The sequence below is a fragment of the Archocentrus centrarchus genome, chromosome 7 (genome assembly GCF_007364275.1).
Source record: "Archocentrus centrarchus isolate MPI-CPG fArcCen1 chromosome 7, fArcCen1, whole genome shotgun sequence".
NCBI classification, from domain to species: domain Eukaryota; kingdom Metazoa; phylum Chordata; class Actinopteri; order Cichliformes; family Cichlidae; genus Archocentrus; species Archocentrus centrarchus.
Window position 1 is genome coordinate 9,607,415 of NC_044352.1, and position 20,375 is coordinate 9,627,789.

Below are 20,375 nucleotides of genomic sequence, written 5' to 3' on the forward strand. Positions count from 1 at the left end.
TTTTCTGTTAAAATACTCCCACAGTGATCCAGTCATGGTGATACAAAGGCCTGTGGAACAACTTCTGCATCTTTAAATCATGAAACAACTCAGATCTTGGACATTTTTTAATGTGCTAAAAACTGGACTGGATAAGCTTGTTTCTTAGTTTCAGTTTCAGTGGAAAGAAAACGATGAACTGGAAACAAACCAAGACAGTAAGTATATGTCTTCTCTGTTGTAGCAATCAATTTACAAGATTATCTACAGTTCAGTACACGCTATCTCTAGCATCCTCTTCTGTCACACCGACCCTCCACATGCTCTCCTTCACAACATGAACAAACCTTCTCTGTGGTCTTCCTCTTTTCCTCCTGTCTGGCATTTCCATATTCAACGTGCTTTGCCCAATGTATCCACTATCCCTCCTCTGCACATGTCCAAACAATCTCAACATTGCCGCTCTAACTTTGTCTTTAAACTGCTCAACCTGAGCTGTTCCTCTAAAATACTAATTCTTAATCAAATCAATTCAATTTTATTTATATAGCACCAAATCAGAACAACAGTCGCCTCAAGGCATCACTCCCGATGAAAATCTTAACATCTTCAGCTCTGCCTTTTACTTTTTGTCAGCACCACCATCTCCAAACCATACATCATAGCAGGTCTCACTACCACAAATCTTCCCTTTCACACTAACTGCTTTCACAAATCATCCTTGGCACTCATCTCCACCCACTCTGTCCGTTGCTTTGAGGTATTTAAACTCGCCCTCCTTTGCTACCTCTGCTCCTTGCATTTTCACCTTTCACCTGTCTCCGTCTCATTCACAGTCTTGCTTTTTTTGGCTTTCATTCCTCCTCTCTCCAGAGCAATCCTCCACCTCTCCAGGTTCTCCTCCACCTGCTCCCTACCCTTGCTTAGGGGTAGAGGTACGGTTTGGTTGTGTTTTAATGACATGCTAAACAAGCAATGTTGTGTGAACATGGACAGTATAAAAGATAGATGTAATCACTGTGATGTCACCTGCAGTTTTGTGAAGCCTTGCCTGAGTTTTTCTTTTTTTTTTTGGTGTTTGGAACCCTGGATAATCCTCCTTTCTGACTTTTAGAATTATGTACACAATGGACTTAATGTTTTATTCAACCGGATCCAAAAAGAGTGACTGAGCCCATAGAAACACCAGGAAAGTGTTTACTGAGGTTAGGACCAAGGGTCATTTTCCCATGGACTTCTATAGGACTGGAAGTCTCTTTACAGCCGCAGGTATCGTCTCCTGGTGGTCATTTCAGATCCAGAGCCACATCCGTGTTTTATACTGTCTATGTCTGTGACCTCTAAACACACAACACCCAGTACCTGTAATCTAGCTGTGTTGTTTGTCACAGAGTCAAAGAAAATTTATAAAAAGAGTGGAAAACAAATAAATATAGTCTCTACATTGGTCTCAGCGTTGTTGTTTTTTGGTTGTTTGTTTGTTTAGTTTTATATTATCACACTTGTAATACATAGACATACACTTTTAATACATACTCTCATCTCAGTAATTTCATAATTTGGCAAAACAAGTCACCACAATAAATCCTTTGTATATAAAAACAAATTAATGGAAAAGGGTGTTTTTAAATCTCCACACAGAGTTGCACAGTAAGTACATGTCTATGTTTCTTTTTGTTTTCTCCTATTTTTTTAATAACTTCAATTCATGGCTTTATATCCCATCCATAAACATCTATATCTTGTATGCTCCTATTTTTGTTGACTTTTGATATCAAATTCAAAAGCCTAGAGTATTAATACCAACAGTTTCCTCTTCTTAGAAAGGTAAGGCAGCAGCTGGTAACCGGTCTATCACAGCAGCCGCCCCTGGTTTGCACACACAGCACTGTTCAAATGCATTCTTAGATGTTTAGATTCTTATCTACCTAACAGTAATGTCAGGGAGATGAGCAAATTAAAGTTGCCATGACCCCAAAACACACAGCCAGATCCAGGAAGAATAATCAGACTGAAAGACAAAGAGCCACAGATGGCACCGGTCCCCACAGAGCTCTGATCCCAACGCCATAGAGTCAGTTTGGGATTATGAGACAGCCTAAATCCACAGAGAAACTGGGGCAAGTTTTACTATTGTTTGGTGACACAGACTGTTAATTGCATTTAGGGTTTCTTTCTTTCTTTCTTTCTTACTTTCTTTCTTTCTTTTCATTGTTTACTGCACTTTGTATGGAAGTTACCTGATAATAACCACTATTCATGGCATTTAAAAAGCAGCATCACAAGAAGAAAGAAAGAAAGAAAGAAAAAGAAGGAAGCAGATGTTTTATGAGACGCATCCAATCAAACTGCTCTCAGTGTCTATTTAAACAATGAGTCCCGGCAGCCGTTAAAAGTGTCACCTGCACATATCCTTCCGCGCAAGCGTAAACATAAGTCAGTAAAGAAGGCCGTTTAACACACTGTCATTCGCCACTTCATTATATTCATTTGCTATCATATTCAGATGCAAGAATTCCGTTTGATATTATCCGCAGTTAGATGCCATTTGTTGCAGGCTGATGCTGAAGTGGAAAAAGTAACGGCTCGTTACACTTGTTGGCATTAACTGAGATTTTAGGCCTGTGGAGCAGATGCATCGTGGCTGCAAGCCAGAGGTGTCAAACCCATTAATTCATAGGCCACATGCAGCTCAATTTAATCTCAAATGGGTCAGACCGGTAAGACCATAGCATAATAACGTGTATTTACAATAGATATAACAAGTTTTCCCTTTTTTTAAAAACCGCAAAAGACTTCATTCTGACACATTAACCTAACAAGATTAAAAAAACAAAACAACAACAAAAACACTCCCTTTTCAGAAATCCCCAGAAATCCGATGGTGTTCTTACCTCTTAACACTCTGAGGCCGAAGTCAGCAGCGATAAGCCCAATCCAAGCCCCATGTTTTGGAAAAAGCAAAAGGGAGATTTTCTTTTTACTTTTCTTTTCTTTTTTTTTTTTAATTTGAAAAATGTTGATGCATTGCCAAAATTTGGGAGTCCCATTACATTACATTTACAAAAAAAAAAAGACGTTTCAAAAATATATCTGCTTAATATATATCATTATATACAGTTTACAGATGGAACGGTAACAGGATTTTTCTGGATTTATGATTCATGCATCTTGTTGAAAAAGACTTTTATCTTTATTTTTGCCTGTATTTATTTTAAGTCTGAGTAGCAAATATTTTGTCCCATCATGAAGCTGCCAGGCAGGAGGAAAAGAGGAAGACCACAGAGAAAACTCAAGGATGTGGTAAAAGAGGACATAAAGAGGGTTGGTGTGACAGAGGAGGACCCTAGAGATAGGGTGAGACAGAAGTAGATGATCTGCTGGGGTGACCCCTAAAGGGAACAGCTAGAAGAAGTAGAAGGTGAGTTGATGTCTGCCACTCGTGTCATAATGTAGGCTGTTCGACTGCTCAAAAGCAATAACACACATTTGAGAAACAGGCAAGTGAAAATTGTGTATTCAGACTTATACTTGAGTAAAATTCTAAACATTAAAAATGGTAAACTTAAAGCGTTATATGACAGTAAACATTGTTTATACTGAATAAACTATTACGAAATTGGAATTTGCCTACAAAGTTGTGTAAAATTTTACATCTTTATATGAAAAAATCACGTCAAGCATCATTAAAGGCAGTTACGTTTTACAAGAATCAGTGAGAAAAATTATTCAGAAAATACATTTTATATTCAAATATCATAATGACAAAAAAATCTGATATATTTTATCATCCATATGACTGCTACTGATTGAAAAACATAAATCTATTTTTACCAGCGGGTAAAAAAAAACTGTAATAAACTGTATTGTTATTATTTATGCATTCAAGTGTACACCTCTGTCATATTGGTAGGAGTTGAATCAATAGTTTTTACTTAGTATATATAATGTTTTATTTGCTGATTATACTTTAATTTGATCTACAAGTAATTAAGTGATAAGGCAATACCTCAGGATTATACTGCAGTACAAACAAGTGAACTATGAAGTAAAAAGTAAGCCTGAAGCATATCACACTTACACAGAAGTTAGTTACTTTCCAATTCTAGAAATGAATTGAACTTGAGCATTTTCATAATAGAACCCAAACTGGGAGCTTTTTGATGATCCAGACCTAACTATAAGCCTCTTGATGAGGCTTATAGTTAGGTCTGGATCAGCTGACCCTGGACCATCCCTTTATTTTGACGCTTAGGCTCGGACTCCTAGGGAACCTTCCATGATGCACTGAGCATTTCTTCTTCTTCACTCCCTTTTTTTCACTTCCCATGTGCTGCATGTCATCAACGTTTATCTGCTCCCTCCTGCAGTTTGTGTTTCTCCTGTTTGCTGTTAATTGTCATTGTGCCAGTGGCTTCTCAAACTGTGGGGAAAACAATAATAATAATAAAGAATTTGCATCAATATGCACCTATACTTATGTAAAATTCACTAACACTTATCTGTTGTTAGTGAATGACAAAAATTGTGGCGTCACTGTGAATGCTTTATTGCAACTTTTTTCAGTCTTCTCTTTACCCTCATACCACAGAGGCTCATGGCAGATGCTGCCCCTGGTTGAGTCTGGTCTTCTGGAGGCCTCTTCCTGTTAAAAAGGGAGTTCTTCTTCCCTGCAGTCTCCAAGTACTTGCTCTTAAGGGGATACTTAGATTGTTGGGGCTCTGTTTCTAATATTGTGGGGTTTTATCTTACACTATAAAGTATCATGTTGGGAAAACTGAATTTGCAATAAGTCTAATTTCTAATCAGATCCTACATTAAAGTGGAGTATATCCTGTTCCAGGGTATAGTTACAAAACATGAAGATGTGAAAAATAAATAAATAAATAAAATATAGAATTTCTGTACGTAAAGACCTGCGTATTTTAAAGTGGCATATTGCAAGACGCATTGGAAACTGTATTCCATCTGTAGTTACTGATTAATACGTCGATGTAACTGCAGAAACAGAGAATTCACACATGCATAGATAAGAGCTGTGTGGTGTCTAGTTTTTCGAGCGGACGTGCTCACTGCCTTGGAACATTCTCCTCACTGTGAGTGGATGTGTGTGTGTGAGTGGAAGTGTGTGTGTAGGTTATGTGTGTGTGCAAGCTGCCTCCTCTCATGTTGATGTCGACTGGCTGCCACCGACTCTGACGGTGAATAGACGGGATAAAAAATTATTAATTAATTAAATAAAGCACTCTCCGAAAACGCGCGGTGACCTGTCCTGTCCGAGCTTCCAGTGGGTCGGTTCGAAACGATGAGCCAGCCTCGGCCGGACGAGTTCAAGCCTCCTCCGGAGTGCCCGGTCTTCGAGCCCAGCTGGGAAGAATTTCGAGACCCGTACGCCTTCATCAATAAGATCCGTCCCATCGCTGAAAAAACGGGCATTTGCAAAGTGCGACCGCCACCGGTGAGTGCCTTTAAAGGTAAAAGAAAAGCGTTATGGAGACGCGGATGCTGAATTAGTTCACCGTTAAGACGGAGCGCTGGGGATTTAAAGGGACTGCTCAACATGGCGGATAAATGGCTGTTTCATTCTTTGTGCTGCCACTGCTAGCTTCGTGACTGTTCACGTCGCATCTGCGCTGCTTTTGGTCGACTTTAAGTTCGCCAGCAGCCTCGTAGACGTGTCAGTGTTTTGAAAGTGGGTTATAATCGCGGTTCACCGTGTGTCAACAAAGCGTCGGTGGCCCCGGTCATTGAGCCACTTTAGCTTGGCTAGGCTAACGCCAGCTAACAGCTCAACCTGTCATATTTCAACGCACAGCTTTGACATAGGTGGCTATGCGGAAGCCATTAGGCTGCGTAGAAGAAGAAGAAAAAGAAGAAGAAGAAGAACATGATCGTGATCATGATCATGATGTGGTCTTATGAGGGACAATGCTTTTATCCAGTTTGTCCCCGAGTGTCCTCGCAGCCCTGAAGTTGGCATTAATTATGGATTATTTGCTGAAGAGCATCCTGAAGAAGTAGTCATCGCACTCCAGTGTGTGGCCCATCACTTTTTTAGTTTACTTATCTCGCCTGTCCAGAATTAACTCATTATTTCCTGTAAGTGTCAAGTATTTAGCCTGACGATGGGGCAAAGTCTCCACTGGGTTTTCTGTTTGAAAAGTTGTTGTTAAATCCGCCATATTACGCCCACCTACAGCCTCGTCGTTCATGTTATTATAATGTGTTTGTTAAGAGTGAGCCACTCTTCATGTATGAGCCTGTGTTGTAGGGTGTTGTCCTCCATGTTGGCTTTGTGGTAAGCTGTGCTGGTGAGCGAATCTTCCATCTGGCCATTTTGTGTGCCAGTGGTGAGGAGGGGGACGTTGGCTACTGACTTAAAAAAAGAACTTGGGGGCCCAGCATGGGTGTTTTTTTTTTTGGGGGGGGGGGGGGGGGGGGGGGGGTCATTGTATATGCCACCCTGTGTGTAGTATGATGAGGTTACTGATTGTTGTTCTCTCAGCTATCAGCAGGCCCTACCTTGCCTACCAGTATGTAGTCATATACCTCTTTTACCTGGCAAATTTCACTTTAGTTAAGTCACCAGCGGCAAAAAACAAGTTTGAAAATTTCCATAATTTGGGTCCAAACACAAGTGGAAAAACTTTCAAAAAAGAAAACTCAATAGCCTCAGTCACATGACATACTAATGCAAGAATGAAAGTCATAGAAGACTACGTAATTCAATGACCTTCATTTGTATTTTTGTTGCTGTTTAGGGTTGGCAGCCTCCATTTGCTTGTGATGTTGACAAGCTTCACTTTGTTCCTCGGATCCAAAGGCTTAATGAATTGGAGGTGAGTTTTGTTACTCAGATGATACCAGCCCTGATTTGACTGTTTTTTCCATCTATGCATCACTATTCTGAAATTCTGTTCTATTTTTAACCCATTCATGTAGTGAAAACACCCACAGAGGCTACATTAATGAAAAGCAAAAATGAAACAAAGCCCATTTGTGTTACTACTGCTTTGCAATAATGTTATGAAATTAAGGATTGTTTATGTAGACTGGACATTACCAATCTGAAGACTGAAAGTGCATTAATATATGTTTAAATAAAAAACAATAGAACAGCACTTCATATTCTCAGCTTGTTAGGATTTCTTTTTTTTTTTTTTTGCTTTTACTGTGTTGTGTAATCTTGGTGTTTGGGGTTTTTAGCTGATTTTTCTCATTGCTTGTCCCTTTGTCAGGCACAAACCAGAGTCAAGCTCAACTTCTTGGACCAGATTGCCAAGTTTTGGGACTTGCAGGGATGTAGCCTGAAGATTCCTCATGTGGAGAGGAAGATTTTGGATTTATATAAGCTAAATAAGGTTGATTATTGTTTGCACTGTACATCATTTTTAAATAAAATATACAGGGATTTTAACTGGAGGAGTGACTACTCACATAGGCATGATTGGTCTGCATGTAGTTTAAAAATAGTGTTTTACTACTTTATAAACAACAGTGTATTTTGAGTTAAGAGTAAATTAAACCCCTCTTCAAAAAGTACTCATTGAAAACAGTCCTGGCAATTTCCTTTAGTGGAAGATCAAAACCTTTTCATATGCAGGAAAAACTGTCAGTGTATATATGTAATAATCCAGTTAAACCACTCTCATAATGAACTATCCGTCACTTCAGCTGGTAGCAGAAGAGGGTGGGTTTGATATCGTCTGCCGGGACAGGCGATGGACCAAGATTGCGCTGCAAATGGGCTTCGCCCCTGGCAAAGCTGTCGGCTCACACCTGCGAGGGCATTACGAGCGAATCCTCTATCCCTACAATCTGTTTCAGAGTGGAACAAACCTGCTGGTGAGTTGGATGCATGCATCAGTCTGATAGCATATCTTTTTCCTGAGGACTGTGTTGCTCATCTGGTCCATGTGTGCAGTATAATGAGAAATGCCAGTTTAGGGGATGTTTTCTACTTTCATTGGCCTACTTGTGGTAATTCAAAGAATACAGAGTGTACTGGACCTTACCTTACCCTAACCCTGACCACCACAATGCAAATTCACTAAAAGCTTTAAAGAATCTGAAATTAAAGCACAAGTGAAGCAGCCAGAGCTTTTTCATAAATATGTGTTTGCATGTCATTTTGCAGAACATTTTCTCAACAACTTTAATGTTAGTAGAATAAACCAATTATCAGGTCACAAATTCCATAAAGATGATGGGTCACAGTCAACATCCTCTTTTTGTTGTTTGCCTCTTTTTAAAATTTTCTAAACCCATTTCTGCTTGTTTCATTAATTTTGGAAGCACTGCAGCATTGATATCCAGCTGGGTTTAGAGACTCTGAGAGCCTCAGCAGTGTAGGGGAGAAACAGGCAGGTGTAACATGGGCTATTGCATTGCAATATACCAATTAAATATTACGATTAAAAAAAAATATATATATCTGTTTGCCTAAATAATTAACACAATTCATAATTTCTTCATAGCTTCTTATTTCACTTGTTAACATGTATAACAAGTATAATTAAAGATTAATATCATTCCTGTTTTCTTTTTAAATAAAATTTAATTAATTCATTTTAGGGTACACAGATGCACTGCGCACACAGGAATTAGATCTGCTGGTATTTGCCCCTAAAGACTTAGTAACATAGACTAACCCTCGAGGGCCACTGTAGCACTGTGTATGCTGAGTAGTATTGGGCAAAGCTTTGATTTCTTTGTAATGTGCCTAATGTAGTTCCCCCATGGTTTGGCATTTTTAAGCTAAAGTGCCGGATTAACTCATTTGACATCTCAAAGCACATTACGTTTTGTGCTGTGTACTCATTAAAAATGGTCATTACATTAAAAATGCCATTATATTTATTAATAGACCAGAGTCTCAGCAGCTTTTATATATCAGATTATTCAACAAGTTGTGAGAACGTTATTTATCAGTTATGGGAAAGTGTTTGAAATGTGACAGCATGATTGTCTTCATTGAATTGTGTTCGTCCTTTAGGCAATTTCAGGTTCAAGTCAAATTAAGCTTATTTATAATCACATTTAAAGCAACAGCACAGATAAAAATAATCGGTCTAGTTTAAAAGTCAGTGAATCGAAAGGGGTTTTCAAATGCAAAGGACCAATCCCCTCTGTTCCTTGCACACCTCATTGATCAAGTCAGAATGTGCAGGGTTAAAAAAGTAGAGAGGTAAGGAGGTACCTACCCATCCAATGCCTTAAAAACAGACAATAAAATCTTAAAATCAAGTCTAAATCTGACTGGCAGCCAGTATGGGCAGTGGTCTCGCTTGCATGTGCCAATTAAGACCCAAACCACAGCATTTTACACTACTTGCCATCCACCAACCTTAATAAAGACTGTTACAGCAGTCGATATGAGATTTGTTGAAGATAAGATATATTTATTTCTCCCAAAATTTTGAACATTACTGTGTTACTGCAGCCAAAACATGAAAAACAACCAAGCTCAGTATAATAAACAGACTATCAAAAACAAAATAGCTTAGAAAGTTAAATAATTACACAACAGAGGGAGCACAGTTAAGTGGAAAATAGTAAAAGTAATAGTAAAAGCTCAATAAAACAGAAGCTAAATGTAGTACAGTAAGGAGCAATCAATCAGTCCCAGTAAGGCAGGCCATGTCTTAACATGGTTTAGGACAGCAGGTGGCTGTGGGAAAATAAACTCTTAGGTGTGGGTATACATTTGCATAAATTAGCAGGACAATAAAAGCAGGAAATACCCCCTAAACTGGAATTTCTCATTTTGCTTCACCAAATGCAAATGATTTATATTTCATGCATCTGTAAACAAATGTCTAATATACAGACAGGATAAAGATAAAACAAGTATAAAACAAACAAATTATTAGAACTGTATGTTCTGTGTTGAATGCTATGTTTTATGTTGGGGTTTTTTTGGGGGGGGGGGGTCTGTTTGATTTTTGCAGTAATATAAGTTAGCACACTGTTTAGAGCTGATTTAATTGGTCCTGTGTGACCTTTTAGACAGGTCACTTTAAATTGTATAATTACCAAAGCTCTCTCTTCCCTTAGGCACCAGATCCAGCTTCCAAACTGATGCATTTGGAGGCTGATCCCGATCTTAATGAGGTACATTTATGTCATGTTAAGAAGCTGCTCGGCCTCACAGTTAACAAAATGCATGTTTATCTGTGTTTGGGCTTCAGTGTTTCCAGCTTTGTGGGGCTATCTTGGAAGGCATGACATTTAATATTCATAGAACGGTTTTAATGTTAACATCAGTTCATGATATATTTACCTCGACCCACATTCAACAGGTATATACTAAGGGGCAATATATACCAGTGTAGTTTTGTTTAAGTGATAGCCAATAATCAAATCAAATGGAAAAAATATATTTTAGAGACGCAGTCTGCAGCGCAGGCTTAAAATCTGATGAAAGGTCAGCTGTTTGAATGAAGTCTGTGCTTCATAACCCTCAAAGGGTTCCTGCTTTGTCCAAAATATTTCTGCTTGTTTCTTTCTACAGTTATTACACATCTAATGCATGTGAGCAACCCTCCCTGCAGTTTTAATTTGTTATCTACACCATAATCTGCTGCTGTAATTAGTTGAAAAGCCAAACTCCTGAGTCTGAGATCATTACCTTTAACCTTTAACATCGGTCCTTCTGATTAATTTGACATGTTTCTTTGCTCTTTGTGGTGACAAACTAACCACATCCTCCTCATGACCTTAAATACCAAATTATGTTTTTGGTATTTGTTGGATGTTGAAGCCGTTTTCATACATTAATTCTTGACAGTGTCAAGAATCTGATCAGGACCAAGCTTATTGTAGTTATGTAAAACTGAACTAAATATTATCATTTATCCATTTTATTTCACTTTTTCTATTTTCTATTTAATTGTGCTGCTTGTTTTGTATAATTTTAATCTTAATGAGCTTTTTATGTTCTCATATTGTAATTAATTTACTGAGCTATTCTAATTTATGAAAGCAGTTGTTATTGTTAAAGGTTTTGTTTGACTTAATTTTTAGCTGCTGTAACTGGAGAATTTCCCAACTTTTGAGAAAAATATTTTGTATCCTACCTTAAAACTAAAGCTAAGTGTGGAAAAACATTTTTGTTAAATGAATTCAGTTCATTGCAGTTTTATTTATGCATTGCCAAACAGCTGTTGCTTCAAGGCATTTTATATTGTAGGGCAAAGTCCCTACAATATTAGAGAGAAATGCCAACAATCAGATGACTCCCACCCCAAGAGAAAGCACTTGGTGACAGCAGGAATGAAAAACACCTTTTTAACAGGAAGAAACCTGGCTCAGGGAGGGGCAGCCATTCTGGGGGTGAGGGGAAAGAGAAGAGAGCAGAGGGAGCTAGGACAGAAGATACGCTATGGAAGAGAGCCAGAGTTTATTTTTAATAAATGCAATACTGGTATATAAACCAGTGGTTCAGGATCACCTGATCCAGCCCTAAACATTAGCTTTTGAATGAAGTAAAAATAAAAACTAGACCTAAAAAAAAATAAAAGTAACTGAAGTGATGCGTGCCTAAAATTAAACTAAAATAAATTAAAAAAAAAAAATAGTTGAGAAAATGTCTTTCATTTTAGTCACTTTGGTCTAAATTTGTCAACACAACCAGCATCAGGAGGTGTTAGTGCATATCCTTATTGAGAATGGGATGTCTAAATGACTCTGTCCAATATTTGCATTGTTGTATAATACTAACCCTTACATATTAAAGAAAAGTAAACCCAACATGGGAACTAAAAGAAATTAAAACTAAAATTGAACATTTTAATTATAAAAAACACTGAAAACTAACACTATAATAACTAATAACTGTAATAACTCTGAATACCAGATGCAATATGAAGCCCTGAGTGGACATGTTTTTTTAAGACTGGGATGTCAACATGAAATGCCGTGTTTGTATTCTAATACTCCAAACTTGAATCTTATCCTTGAGAAATATCACCAACATTATAACAATTTACAGATTAAAACTAACACTGAGACTAATGAAAACTAAATATTTTCAAACATTATAAACTTCAGTATAAAGAATATAAACCTTCTCTGGAAGCTAATGGCAATTAAACTGAAAAGAAAACAAAAATTTAAAACAAGAAGCACTCTGAGGGTGCAAACCTCCACCAAGGCAGCTCGCTCTCTGGGCAGTATTTACTTTTAAGGGAATGGTATTGTTTTTGTATATATTAATTTTGTTTTCTTTGTTTTTTTAATGTACTTTAAGAAGTTTGTCGTGCAGTGAAAATATTACACAAACATTATATAGGAGTAGGTAATGGATAATAAGGATTTATTTGTAAATAACTGGACATGAATAATTTGAGCTTATTATATAATATTATACTACCGTATGTCGTATAACTAACTAGGCAGCTCAGTCTCTTTCTTTTGACGTTTTTTTCAGATACAGTATAACACATTTTGGGGTCAACTTGAAAGAATGCAGATGTGAAATGTAAAAGTGAGATCAGAGGTCAAATACATGATATTTGGATGCAAACTATAATGTGATATTTAGAATCCCCATATATTCCCCATATATCATTCTCTTCATGCCTATGTGTTGCCAATACAAACAATGGCACTAAGAAGCATAGTTTTAAATGGCTCTATAAAGTATTATTGTCATTTTGACCTTCAGATCAATCTGTTGAGCTTGAAGGAAACATCAGAGGTCAGATGTGACATGATATTTTAAATCTTACTACGGTGCTTTGTATATGTTGACAATATATATACACCACATTTGTAAGAATCATAGTTTCTAAGTTATAAGGATTTTTGTCCATTTTTGACCAATAAATCATGAAGTTGACCCCACTCTACAGCCCTACAAAATTTTATTAGAATTTATTCAAAACTTTTCAAGCTATGCGTGTTTACATATATAATGACGCGCACGCATACAAACGCTACCAAAAACACAACCTCCTTGGCGGAGGTAATCAAATAAGATAAAAAATTAATTAAAGAAAATGCATTTAAAAAAAAAAAAAACTTTCCTGGAAATTTTCCCATCCCATTCTCAATAAATATTGATTTGCCAATGCCTGAAAGTGGTTAACAAATGTGATGAAACTGACAAAGATTAAAAGATATTTAATTTTCATTTTGCCTAAAGTTTATTGTCTGTTGTATTTTTAACTAAAATGTTTTTCTCCACTCTTATTTTTAGTTTTAGTTAACTGTATTATCCTAGCTGGCATTCAGTTTATATGTTCCTGATTACAGCATCTGAATGGTCACGTGTTTCCAATTAGACATTGTAAATTTAGCTGTCTCACTGTCTCCTTCAGTACGTTCAGAAGCCTGTCCAGCCAGTCGAGAGTGCAGAAACCGAGGAGTGCACGGACATCAAGGAGCAGAAGCTCCAAGATCAGGCTCAGAGGTCCCCTGCCCTGACACCTGACGCTTGTCTGAGTGCTCGCAGAGCCAAGCGCATGAAGTATGAGGTGGGAGCCACAAAAACCTAACTAAATCTGCTCTGATACCAGCAGCTCAGGCTTCACTATTCAACACTCGCAGGAAGATTTGCATATTTTTAAACTGCCACAAGTTTCACTTTTCCCTTTGTCTGTAGGCTGTCTGTGTGAAGACTGAACCAGGTGAGGTTGGTGATAGCAGGCCGAACCTGAGGCGGAGGATGGGGTCTTTTGTCGCTAAGCCAGAACCAGGTCAGACTCACATCCCAGAGTAAAGAAACAGCTAATCTGTTGACATTTACACCATTTATGCAAACACTTGTGACTTCATCCTCTTTACTTGGACTCATTAAGCAGTAATAAACATTCAGGAATTGATTATAACAGACTGCTATAGACAGTGAAGTAACATGTGCTGATAAGCACTTATGTTTTGATATTGGCTTAAAAATACCAAATTTGGAGTTCATGTATTCTTTATATTTCCTGTAAAAGATAAACTTCTTCTTGGTAATGGTCTTAGTAATGTTTCCTGTGGTCTTGCAGAAAAAGAGATTCCAATTCTGGTGAAACAGGAACCAGTTGAAAGTAAGGAACCAGTATTTGAAGCTGACAAAGTTACCAAGTCACGGTACAAGAAATTCATGCCTCCAATTCCTCCAAGTCCAGTAAGTAGACATGAAAAAAGGCTAGTCAGTTTAATGCAATGTGATTAGACATCCAGATTCAGCTTTTATCCCCTGACAGAGTGTGCTGGGAAACTTGTTTCCTTTGTGCATTAAATATTTATTGTTTATAGAAGTGCAGAAGTAGCACATAAGAAAAGAAAACTTGACATTGAATGCTAGATGTAATTACATAAAATAAAAGATAAAAAAACAAAAGAAAGGAAGGCTGAAGGAATATAAAAAGATTAAAAATGAGCAGAAATAATGGTTTGAACCAGGATGCCAAGAAAGACAGCCTCAAAACTGATCATTTACATCTGCCAGCATTTCTTTAGTATATTTTTTACAGACACATTAAAATTCTTCATCTTTGCAATAAAATGAATGAGGGCTGGAAGATTTTCAGTCTGTATAAAAAGTGTTTTTCATTTCTATCTGGTTGCTTTCATCTCAGTGCAAACTGCTCTTGTTGTTGTTGTTGCCCAGGTGGATCTGGTTGTGTGTCTGGTGTGTGGCAGTGGGGGAGATGAAGATCGCCTGTTGCTGTGTGACGGCTGTGATGACAGCTACCACACCTTTTGTTTGATCCCTCCTCTGAACGACGTTCCCAAAGGAGACTGGAGGTGCCCCAGGTGTCTGGCTCAGGTGAGGATAAGTCTGATAACACTTTATAATAACTGCTATTAATACATGGAAGATTAGCTAAATAATTATTTACTGTTAGCAAACAGTAGCAATATTAATTAGATTTAATAATTGTATGTAAACCATCTATAACATGATCTTGAATGTTAACAAATACTGTGTAGTCCATCTATAAACATTATTCAATTTTTTTTTTTAAATAAAGCTGTTGCTAAGTTTTATAATGTTTGTTTTTAATAGAACATATAAGCAGGCAGGTGTGGCATTGGTGACGCAAATCACAAGACCGTGAGCCTCTTGTTTACTTTCACTTTTGCTACCTGTTGGTTTAGGCATACGAAAAAATACTGTTAGGGTTAGAAGTAAGATCAGTCTCGCTACTTCTGCAACAACTGCGTCAACACTAAAGATAAGGATGGGTTCACTCATCAGTAATGAAAATATATCACAAAACTATGCTAATATTGCAACTACAATTGACAGTTTTTTAGGGCTGTTATCTTAAACTGTTGCTCAAGCTCTGGATATATTAATATATATATATATATATATATATATATATATATATATATATATATATATATATATATATATATATATATATATTTTTTTTTATATATATATATATATATTTTATATATATATATATATATATTTTTTTTATATATATATATATATATATATTTTTTTTTTATATATATATATATATATATATTTTTTTTTATATATATATATATATATATATATATTTTTTTTTATATATATATATATATCTATCATATATTCTCTCTATCTCTCTCTTTTTCTTCATCTCTCTCTCTTCTCTCTCTCTCTCTCTCTCCTCTCTCCTCTCTTCTCTCTCTCCTCTCTCTCTACCTCTCTCTCTCTCTCTCTCTCTCTCTCTCCTCTCTTCTCTCTCTCTCTCTATCTCTCTCTCTCATCTCTCCTCTCTCCTTCTCTCTTCTCTCTCTCTCTCTCTCTCTCTCTCTCTCTCTCTCTCTCTCTCTATCTCTCTCTCTCTCTCTCTCTCTCTCTCTTCTCTCTCTCTCTCTCTATCTCTCTCTATCTCTCTATCTCTCTCTCCTCTCTCCTCTATATTATCTTTCTCTATATAGCTGACCACACCACAAACAGAACAAGACTCAGCCAGTGTATTCCTAGGGTTGGTTTTAAACTCCTGTCTCTGTGAGGCTACAAAAACCAGAGAAGTTTCATTTTACTTCTTTTTCTCACTCTTAACTTTAATGTGAACTTGTTAAATACACCCATACATGTTTAATGCTAGGATTATACTGTCTTGCAGACACCATGGACAAGTAGTCATTTCTATTATATTAGTCATCTTGAAGGAGGACAGTTTGTGCAAAAATTGGAGGGCACATGGATGTCCATATAAGCATTCACCTTCTAACGCTGAAATTTAAGCCTTGATTATACTCTGTTGCGGACACAGATACCTGGAGAAATGATGGGCCGAGTGGTCATTCATGACTTGAAGTCTGCCGCCTGGGGCACATGCATAGTTGTTGCATTGTAAAGTAATTTCTCTGCGGACAGGTCACAAAAACCTTTCAGTCATGCAGATGTCCACGTGGATCCTCATCCTCACCATCTGATGACAAAATTTACATCATTTGGACCTAAGTTGACCCTAGCAGACTCATGGATTCAGAAAATATAGTTAAGGCTTTACGCAGACCCAAGCAGACTTGGAAAATATAACACTGATGTTAACATTACAAAAGAAGTTTGTGATGACCAAATCATCAGTTCCTTCACTTCAGCTAAAAAAATATTCTGATTGGTTCACTGACTCCCATAAGATGGTATTACAATGCTATTTTATATTGTATATTGTTGTGATTTATATTTTATGTTTTATTTATAATATATTGAGATGTTTTTGAGTTGACATGGCTGCTATTTTGGCCAGGTCTCTCTTGTAAAAGAAATTGTGATCTCAATGGGACTTCATGGCATATTAAAGGTAAAATAAATAAATAAACTACCAAGGAACAGGTCAGGTGTTCAGTCTTGATCCTGAGGTAACCCGAGGGACTCTTTTCCCACAAACAAATCATTTGGAAACTTCACACTTCTATGAGGCAGGGCTGTCTTTTACCACAGGCCACCAGATGGGTGCCAAAGAAATAGAATAAATATTTTTTTAATTGCCCGTGACCTACTTTTGAAACACTGCTCACACTGTATTAAGCACCTGATACCCCGAGGAGACCACAGACAGGCTGGAGGACACTCTGTTGGGGGCTGACTCACATAACCTGCTGCTTTACTGAGCCACAAAGTATATAAAAATAGTGTTTAGTTTGAGTTTTAGTTATATAACAGCAGCAGGACTGAACAAAGCAAGTGATTGTTTTGTGTCTGTTTCAGCGATGTAGTGCAGGTGAAAACTCCACTAAATTGCTGTTTGAGAGTTAACAAAACTCAGTTTTGCTAACTCTGACGTTAATGGCTGTTTAATCCAGACGGTTCACAGTGGCATCATGTACGCCTAAAGTGTTGTGTGAAATTTGTCAAAATGTCAGACTAGGGGTAGAATTAAAATCATAAAACAAAGTCGAGATGGCAATAAGTCAAAGTTTCAAAGGTTGCTGGGTATATTTCAACCCAAGTAGAAGTGGCATCTAAGGTGCTCCTGCTGAAGGTTGGAGATCTAGCCCCTCAGTTGGTGGCATTATGACAGTCTGCAGCCTGGTTGTCACCCTTGACTACCTTTATCATCGAGTGACTTATGAAATCTGGAACCAAGTTGGCATGCTTCCACTTGTGTCCCATTTCTCATCTCCAGCTTTCACTTTCCTGTCCTGTTGCTGAAACCTCTGACTCTTGGAAGCCGCCTCTTCGGCTGTCTACATTGCAAACTGTGGGATACAGAGGCTTCTGCGGTCACACTCAGACACTATTGATCTGTCTTTTGAACAACATCCAAAAATTTAAACCCTGGGGCAATTTAGGGCTTTTCGTTTCATCCAAACCTTGCGTGTTGTCCTCCTTGATTTTTCACATTTGTTTTTATGTCAATGTTCTTGAAAGACTTTTTTTTTTTTTTTTAATTTACTCATAGGAATGCAGCAAACCTCATGAGGCATTCGGGTTTGAACAGGCATACAGAGACTATTCCCTGCGTGCATTTGGGCAAATGGCAGATGCCTTCAAATCTGATTACTTCAACATGCCAGTTCATGTAAGTAGATAAGATCTGAACATAAATTTACTGTTCTGTGTTATTCTGAGTAGTTTAAATTTGATTGGCTCTGACTTCTTTATTGCAGATGGTACCCACAGAGCTGGTGGAGAAAGAGTTCTGGCGTTTGGTTGGAGCCATTGATGAGGACGTTACTGTAGAGTATGGAGCAGATATTGCCTCAAAGGAGTTTGGGAGCGGATTCCCTATTCCAAATGGAAAATTTAAGGTTTCTCCGGCAGATGAGGTAAATGTCCTCTAAATAAGCTGTACCAAACCTTGCATATATCTGTGAAGTCATGTTTTAACACGTTTTGCACAATAAATGCAATTGTTGAGTATGCTGTATGTTGTACTCTTGCAGAAATATCTCAAATGTGGCTGGAACCTCAACAACCTGGCGATGATGAACCCATCTGTACTGACTCATGTCACAGCTGACATCTGTGGGATGACGCTGCCATGGCTTTATGTTGGCATGTGCTTCTCCTCCTTCTGCTGGCACATTGAGGATCACTGGAGCTACTCCATCAACTACCTGCACTGGTATATTCTCTTTTATAGATTTATTTTGGCTTGAGCAAATCAAATAGATTTTATTTGCAAGTAGTAACAAACTGTTGTTTATTTTATTCACTTCAAGGGGGGAACCCAAAACCTGGTATGGTGCTCCTGGTTTTGCTGCTGAACAGCTGGAGGAGGTAATGAAGAAACTGGCCCCAGAGCTCTTTGAATCTCAGCCTGACCTGCTCCACCAACTGGTCACCATCATGAACCCCAACACCCTGATGGACCATGGAGTCCCAGTTCGTATTCTTTTTCAGAGGCTATGCAACCTATATCTATATATCTTATATTATTGCTGCATTGAATCTTAGTTCAGTGCCTGTTTCGCTGTGGTTATATGGACAAAACTTGAAATTTTCTCACAGGATCTTCTCTGGTCTCCACTCTGTTTCAGATTTATAGAACAAACCAGTGTGCTGGTGAGTTTGTCATCACATTTCCTAGAGCTTACCACAGTGGCTTCAATCAGGGCTTTAACTTCGCTGAGGCGGTCAACTTCTGTACAGTGGACTGGGTACTTATCACTTTATTTTAGCTGCTCTAAACAGCACCTGTTTTTTGTTTGGTAGAGGTATTCATAACACTTTTTTTCACTATAATTTTATAGCAAAGCAGTACTTATGAATTAAAGAAAAGTCATTTTTCTTTTTTACTGTGAACAGTTTTCAGTGATAGAGTGCAAGGAAAATCTGTCAGTCTATTTTAGTAGTTAGTACAGGTATACAGCTTGATTTATAATCCTGCATAAAATCTTCACCAAATATCTGAAATCTGAAGGATGCCTATCAGTTTGACAGAGTAAAACACTGATGATGAATCTGTAAAATGGCACTGGCAGCATCGGTGGTGTCTTTCATAACAACATCAAACAAACACTGTAGTATCCTTCACTGTAGTCTTCGAGGGCATCTGTGACTACTACAGGATCATAGGTGCAAAAGGACAGCATATTATGGGATTACTTCTCAGCGAGTTCTTGCTGGATCAGAGAGTCCTACTATCACCACCTGGCTCATAAGGCCAGGGAAAAAAGGCACACACACTGTTGTAGCAGTTTAGCACAGTAATTTGTTAAGCAGACTAAAGTAAATACACAACAGAAATGCTAAACTAATGGAGTGTGGAAATCAGTAGGATTTTGAAGGAACTGCAGAGTATTTTATCAATTACTCAGTGATTATTTCAATCTTACCTCACCTGTTCAAGCCTGCCCACCTGTGAGTATCACCTTGTTGTCTCTTCTCATAATTAAAATAATGACCCATAAAAATACAAGTTTGAAAGTAATCCAATGGATTCTTAATATTAATGTGACCATCATAATATCAAATAATGCATATTAAAGTGAAAGCAATTTTTATTTTTAAATGAAAATATCCATCCATCTGTCGTCTGCCGCTTATCCTGTTCATGGTCACGGGGTCGAAATATAATGTGCAAATAAGTAAAGAAAAATGGCCTCTGTCCCAAAGTTCAAATAAGGCTTCAAATTAAATTAAAAAGATTTTTCCGTCCAAAACAACTGAAAAGTTTACAGATGATTCAGTTCATGAAGAGGATATCTATTCAGAGTGAATGCTAATATTAATGCAAGAAAAAAAAATAGGAGACAATGTAGCTGCTCCTATTGTCCTTCACTCGTTAGGTAACATAACTGAAATGGTGGCGCTTAGCAAACATCATCCATGAGACCTTGTTTCTGACAGGTAAACTAACAGAAACATTACTGCACAAACATTGACAGTGTATTAACAATGCACTAACTCACTAAAACGTACCCAGCCAGAACTGACATCACAGCTCCAGGGTGCCGGCTAACACATTGCAGTGATGCATATTATAGGGCTGATAGATATTGTT

The 20,375-nt window shown here is 37.6% G+C and overlaps 1 protein-coding gene across 1 annotated transcript in view; it reads left to right on the plus strand.

Moving 5' to 3' along the window:
• The first annotated feature begins 5,247 nt into the window (after positions 1 to 5,247).
• The window catches only part of kdm5bb (lysine demethylase 5Bb), a 32,709-nt gene continuing 17,581 nt past the window's right edge, over positions 5,248 to 20,375 (plus strand). Inside the window, exons 1-14 of the mRNA XM_030734534.1 lie at positions 5,248 to 5,437; positions 6,741 to 6,818; positions 7,218 to 7,340; positions 7,654 to 7,824; positions 10,036 to 10,092; positions 13,302 to 13,457; positions 13,586 to 13,679; positions 13,974 to 14,095; positions 14,582 to 14,740; positions 17,829 to 17,948; positions 18,037 to 18,195; positions 18,313 to 18,494; positions 18,592 to 18,754; positions 18,910 to 19,029. Of these exons, the coding sequence (XP_030590394.1) occupies positions 5,285 to 5,437; positions 6,741 to 6,818; positions 7,218 to 7,340; positions 7,654 to 7,824; positions 10,036 to 10,092; positions 13,302 to 13,457; positions 13,586 to 13,679; positions 13,974 to 14,095; positions 14,582 to 14,740; positions 17,829 to 17,948; positions 18,037 to 18,195; positions 18,313 to 18,494; positions 18,592 to 18,754; positions 18,910 to 19,029 (1,857 nt within the window). The 5' untranslated portion in view covers positions 5,248 to 5,284. The remainder of the gene's footprint in view (positions 5,438 to 6,740; positions 6,819 to 7,217; positions 7,341 to 7,653; positions 7,825 to 10,035; positions 10,093 to 13,301; positions 13,458 to 13,585; positions 13,680 to 13,973; positions 14,096 to 14,581; positions 14,741 to 17,828; positions 17,949 to 18,036; positions 18,196 to 18,312; positions 18,495 to 18,591; positions 18,755 to 18,909; positions 19,030 to 20,375) is intronic.